The sequence below is a fragment of the Chrysemys picta genome, chromosome 7 (assembly GCF_011386835.1).
Source record: "Chrysemys picta bellii isolate R12L10 chromosome 7, ASM1138683v2, whole genome shotgun sequence".
NCBI classification, from domain to species: Eukaryota; Metazoa; Chordata; order Testudines; family Emydidae; genus Chrysemys; species Chrysemys picta.
Genome location: NC_088797.1, coordinates 97,766,463 through 97,773,145, shown reverse-complemented (window position 1 = coordinate 97,773,145; position 6,683 = coordinate 97,766,463). Strand labels below are relative to the sequence as shown.

General features: G+C 35.7%; 1 protein-coding gene across 6 annotated transcripts in view; it reads right to left on the bottom strand.

Moving 5' to 3' along the window:
* Positions 1 to 783: 783 nt before the first annotated feature.
* The window catches only part of IDE (insulin degrading enzyme), a 103,334-nt gene continuing 97,434 nt past the window's right edge, over positions 784 to 6,683 (bottom strand). For all 6 annotated transcript variants that reach the window (XM_005301287.5, XM_065553522.1, XM_005301284.5 and 3 more), the window contains exons 23-25: positions 5,537 to 5,609; positions 4,186 to 4,253; positions 784 to 3,613 (exon numbers count right to left, since the gene is read on the bottom strand). In XM_005301287.5, the coding sequence (XP_005301344.1) occupies positions 3,518 to 3,613; positions 4,186 to 4,253; positions 5,537 to 5,609 (237 nt within the window). In that variant the 3' untranslated portion in view covers positions 784 to 3,517. The remainder of the gene's footprint in view (positions 3,614 to 4,185; positions 4,254 to 5,536; positions 5,610 to 6,683) is intronic.

Below are 6,683 nucleotides of genomic sequence, written 5' to 3'. Positions count from 1 at the left end.
TAACCCCACTTCAAATTCTTCTAATCCCTCTTCCCAATACCAGCTGTCACCCTTCAGACTGTTTCTCCTTGCAACCTAAAAGATGCTTTTCTCTAGGAGCCCCCCCCACCGGCAGGGGCAGCAAAAGAGGAGGCTGACACTAAGTCTTTGCACTCAGAACTCACACCATTTATAGTTCCAACAGTAACCTCACTAATCTCTAACTCTAGTATCAGGGGGTAGCCGTGTTAGTCTGTATCTACAAAAACAGATAAAAATCTGTGAAATCTGTAGTCTACTAACAAGTATTTTACTTTATACATATAAAAAAAAAATAGATAAAATGACCACAATAGCTACCAAAGATACGCTACTGAAGTATAACGCTATCAAGCTGCAGAGATGGTCTAATAGGCTGCTCCGAGATTGCCAGTTCAAGATTTGGCAATTTTAAAATTCTCCTTTATAATTACTTTAAAAAAAAGAGAGAGAGAGAGAGAGAGATCCGCCTAGATACAAAATCTATATATATTAAAAAAAAAAAAAAAAAAAAAAAAAAAACCCACACAACACCTTCTGATCTTTGTGTAGGGAAGCCATCAGGATATTTATGCAACATGCAGCACTGCCCTCTGGCACTTCCCTGCAGAAATGAATTGGAAGCTCTCCAAAGCAATCGCAGCCAGTCCATAAAGTACTGCTGACCCGACTGCCTGATCAATGCTATAGAAAAACCAACACTTCAGCAGATAAATACATTACCAGAACAGAACAAATAAAAATAAAACAAATGAACTCCAAAGATTAAATCAGATTGTTTATTGTAAACAGGGTAACTAGCACTCTGTCATACTGGCTGTGTCACATGCACCCAATTACACATCAACTGCTCAAAATAGCACTTGCAAAAATTACTGCAATCTAATCATTTATGGTTTGTTACATAAACTTAATTTAACAAGCACTGAAACTGAATTACAGTGTATTCTAGGTAGTCTGTTATTGCTTGTAGACACTGCAGCTTTGGATCCATTCAAATGAATCCATTAATATGCCTGAGTTAACAAACTGTACTGCTATATCAAACTCAGAAACTGTAAAATGCTGGAGAACACTTAAAAGCAATTAAAAGTTGCTGTCATGCTACATGAGTTCCCACTTTCACTCCAGAACTTAAAAATACTAAATGTTCTTTTTTGGAAAAAATGATTTGTGGTACTGTGTTAAATATAACATCACTCCAATTTTTATGTATAGATGTGTGTGTTTATGGGGGGGCATATATATATAAATTGTTAAAATTTGAGTTCACATCACTTTAATTATATTTTTTTATACAAAATAGAGGCTGTTTCATTTCTTTTCACCATAAAAGAGTGCTACATTTAAATACTAAATCCCAAAATATATAATTTGTATAGTGTGCAGTCATTTATTTTTAATACCTATAATACAAATAATCTTAACCAAAAGGAAATTATAAACAAAAAAATGCATTATGGGCAAAGAAAGCCATAATGTGTGAAACATTCATGAAGAATATGGTAAAGAGTAAAAAGTAGCAGCATTTCATTTTTTTCCTATAGTGTATTTATATTTTTTCCTTTACACTAGAGAGAAATGCTATTGGCCTTCATTGACAACAAGCAAACATCACATGGAAACAGCACATTTTCAAAATTATTCTTTGTAAACAATTTATGCTGTAAGCCTTTTAACAGCATTTAAGTTGATAATATTTATTCAATTAAAGCAGCATTTCTTGGATAAATACAAACTCAGGCCATGATTCTGTAAACACTTAAGCATGCATGTAATGTTACTCATGTGAGTAATCCCACTGAAGTCAATGTTTTGCTTTATTCATGTGAGTAGTCCCATTAGCCTCAAAGGGCTAATGGGAGGGATTACTCATATGAGTAAAGCTACACATGTATTTAACTATATGCAAGATTAGGGCCAAAGGTTCAGGTTCTGTTAATAGTGGGCAAAGTCTCAAAGATGTCAATGGTATTTATGGTATTAAGTGCTATGCCTGATAATAAGTGTCCACATGATTAGGTCCTTAAGTTTTCAGTGATTAGCACATCCTGCCCTGCCTAAACATGTACAGTAAATTATACACATTCAAAAGGCAAGATAGTTTAGTAATGTAACAAAATATTTTAAGACTAAAAATAACTTTTAAAAATCTTTTTTGTACTTTATGGCCTAATCCTGCCTTCTTTACTGAGGCAGAACCACCAATGAAGTCACTAAGCTCAGTAAAAGGTGAAGAATTGGATTCATTATATATTATTCTGGTATTTTCTTTATGAATTAAAATTATGAATTATACATGTGGCTACTGTGTTTCTGTGCTGATCTTGTGATATAACCTGAATTAACTAGAGTGTTGTGCTGCTGTTTTGTTTTGAATGTCTGAATGTCAGAAAAAGGAGTGTGAAGACTGAGCATCTAAGCCATGTAGCTTTATACGGGAAACTCAACTGATGCATTCATGGGGCCAAACTTGACTTTATCTGTGCTTATGTCAAAAACTGAGGCTGTGATCTAGTAAAGCACTTATGCACATGTTTATAGTTATGTACATTTTTAAGTGTTTTGCTGGATAGAGGCCTAATATAACAATATACTGAGCAAAAAAACACTGGCGACCTCATCCAGTTTATGAACTGGAAACAAAAATGATGTCAATTAAAAAAAAAATGTATTATTCAACCAGAAGGAAACAACTCAGAGCAACCCTGAGAAATTGAATGAGGTATTAACAATCAAGAGACAAGCATAGCACTCACAAAAATAAGATGGACTACCCAAGTGTTTCCAGCATTTTACTAGTTTGAATATAAAATGTCCCCAAATTTGTATATAAAGATTAAAACCATGCCAATATATCTAATTACTCTTCTTCTGTTAAAGACAACTCCCTTGTTTATTATTTTGTTGCAAAATTTCCTCTTTTCCACTGATCTACTTAAATCTTAAATAGAAAACAAGTTGGTTGCATTGAGGATCAATTAAAAAAAGGTATCATTCAACACTTTATCCTTCAAAAAAATGTCAAAGCCTCCTTTTTATGAAAAGTTTTTCTCCTCCCTCCCCCCAAAAAAGGCTTAATACTTTTTTTTCCCCTGAAAAAATTATTATAGAGCTATTTTCAATGGCCTTTTGCAAGAATAATATGGATATTTTAAGCAAGATCAATTTGGTCTGGAGGCTTCTTCAAATTCGGTTATCAAAATGAAAATTTTAAGGGATATACTATTTTAAAAATATACTGCATCTACAAGAGCCTTTAATATTCTGGTTGATTTTGGTTTTCAACAGTTGTTTTGTAATATAAATGACACATGACTACAACTAATTTTCTAATTCTCTGTATCCCTATCACACCAGTAATGCTGAATGAACCAAGAGTGAATCAGGGACTCTCAGAATGGACAGGATTGTTTATCCTAATAATCTTTAAGATGTTTGTTCATAATGAAACCCCTTGAAATTGATCCCTTTGCATTTCTTCATCCATTGGGATTCTTCACAGTTTTGAAGCCATGACATTGACATGTGGTTTCACCAATGGAAAGAGTGGTAGACTGCGTTTGAACTCGGTCATATTTTGAATCACATCAGGCTGCAGAGAAGTTTATTTGAAAAAAACAAAAAAACCTTTGCTTAGTATCAAATAAAACATGAGAAATTGCTCACTTTCAGATTTTATCACTTAATTGTTCTATCCATATACGCACAAATCCTGTTTGCTATATCAGTGTTACTATTACACTCACAACATAATAAAATAGCTTTTAAGCTTTGAACCCAATCAGAACTTTCAGATTTATTCTAAATTATTTCAGACTATATTTATAATACATTTATTCTATAAGTGTAGGTGCTCAGTATACAATTACCTACTTCCATCTACTGCTTCTACAATGGATTAATAGGGACAAGGGCAAGTGGAAAGCCCAGAATAAAGCAGAAGTTTCCTCTTCTGTTTCAAAACACAGGATAAAATCCACACGTACAGAAGCAGACAATGTGTTTGTAAAAAAGTAGAAGCTCTGAGACAGTTGTGAGCCTGAACCTCAATTTGTAATGATAATGTCACAGGCAGGATTTCAAACAGTCCGTACCCTCACTCAATGCCCATTTTTCTATACTATCAAATAATTTTTAGTATCCAGATTTTTTTTTTTTTTTTACCTGTGGCAAAGGGGGTGCTGGTGCCAGATTTACGTCATTTTGGCTTGGAAATTCTCCAACAACAGGACCTATTAAACAAAATTAACTTAGAAAGACTGCAGCTTCTAAAATATCTTCTCAAAGAAACTACTTTGTAAAGTCAGACAAATAGCTAAAAGTACAGTTTATGAATTTCAAGATCCCTTCCTGTAGTTTTTGCTTAGCAGAACCCATCACCTAATTTATATTCTTAAATACCCCAATCAATAAATAGTTAAGAGGGTTTTAAATAAAAGACTTCGTGAATACTAGTCAATGCCACTTCTAATCACCTTCTAGAAGAATCAGTATTTAATTGATAGCTACATATACCATTGACTGAATTTGTGTGAAGCAAGGATAACATCTCATGGCCAGTTACAACAATCATACATCTGTGTTCCCTATATATTTTCCAGGGGCTACCCAACATCCTACAACTACTACTCCCTTGGAAAAAGATGGCAGACCACTCTAATTTATTTTTACATTTTAAAAGCATATTTATGTTCTTCCTACTCATGCATTTTATTATCAGCTAAAAGAACTTAATGAAGGTCAGTCAGTCATGTAAGTTAGAGATGGGAAAGTTATCTTAGAGCCTCAGTGTCTCAAAACACTCACAACCTGATGCAAACTGACAAATGATTTTGCACAAAATGTCATGGAAAATTCTTCACCAATCTTGCAGATAATTAGTGAAACCATTTTTTATTTTTTACATTTTAACTCTAGAGAGGAACAGGATAGTTAATAATAAATGACAACTCAGTCTGTTTTCCAACTGATTAGTTAATTAATTGGAAATAAAATCTAAATAAAATTATTAGTATGTGTATTTCAAGTATAGAATAATATGTTTCATATTACCAGTTGGAGGTTTATACATCTCTTTCCTCAGAAATGCCCCAATAACAGACTGACATTTCGCTGTTGATCAGAACAGTCTACATGGATATACTAAATATGTATATTTTATTTTCCAGAGCAAAGTGTTTGCAGGTTTTTTTTAATGTCTTGTTATTAAAAATAGAAGTTGTACATTTTAGGACATACCATTTTAACATAGCCAGACACTTCAGAATGGGTGAAGCTATCGCAGGCTCATCATCTTTATTGTGGCTGGAAACCCACAACTATCTGAATTTCCCTCAAATGACCTATTTTTAAATATCCTTGTGGAAAAATACCTTTCTCCAAGAAGATATAAACCTCCTTTCCAGAATTTGGTTTCATAGTGCATTGTACTTGTACTGCACAACACACTGCTGTATTGCACTATGTCTGACTTGAACAGGAATAAATTTAAAAAATTACGCAATACAATACTTACAGGAATCCATTTCCCTTGCAAGGACGTGAACGGATACCTTGTGTCTCCTGGGAGCATCTACTGCCAACATCTCCTGCAGAAAGCAGCAAGGTCAGTTATTCCACAACAGAATCTAAGTGACAGCTAGCTGCTATCAGGAAGGGAAGCCCTATGTTGTCTACATATTACAAAGGAATGGCAACCATTTAATGTGCAACTTTAGTGGTAATTAATGTTATAGTCAAATTTTGGTTCTTTGAACCCATGTTGGGCTTGTCCCTGGAAATTTAACCAAAGTTCCAGTCCTTCACAGCTCTTAATGATTTCAGAACAGAGCTGCATGAGAGATTCCGTCTTGTGAAGTTCAGAAGCCACAAGGAACTAGGGGTGAAATGCTGGCTCCACGGAAATCAGTGGGAATTTTGCCATTGATTTCTATGGAATCAGGATTACACACTAGATCTTTGGTCCTACAAAGTTTCTACAGAGCTGTTAACGGCAGAGCCCAGCAGCCTTGGGGAAGCACATCAACCCTGAGCACAGATGTCGAAGTCAGTTGTCAAGTATCATGGGGTAGCCGTGTTAGTCTGTATCTACAAAAACAACAAGGAGTCTGGTGGCACCTTAAAGACTAACAGATTTATTTGGGCATAAGCTTTCGTGGGTAAAAACCTCACTTCTTCGGATGCATAGAGTGAAAGTTACAGATGCAGGCATTATAGACTGGCACATGGAGAGCAGGGAGTTACTTCGCAAATGGAGAACCAGTGTTGACAGGGCCAATTCAATCATTGTGGATGTAGTCCACTCCCAATAATAGAGGAGGAGGTGTCAATTCCAGGAGAGGAAAAGCTGCTTCTGTAATGAGCCAGCCACTTCCAGTCCCTATTCAAGCCCAGATAAATGGTGTTGATGAGAGACACAAGCTTTCCAGCTACACAGAGCTCTTCGCCAGTCTCACCGCAAAATGTGAGGCGAATAGATTGTTTAGCATAAATGATCCAGGGATCAGTGCCACAAGTTCAACTGGTGCCGCGAGCAAGAGCGGCGCCGGGACTCCGAGCGGGGCCGGGAATCAGGACAGTGCCCCCTTTTCAGTGCCGGGGATCAGTGACCTGGCAACGTGGGTGGGCGCATCATTGTCAGCTTGCCATGGGAGAAAAATTGT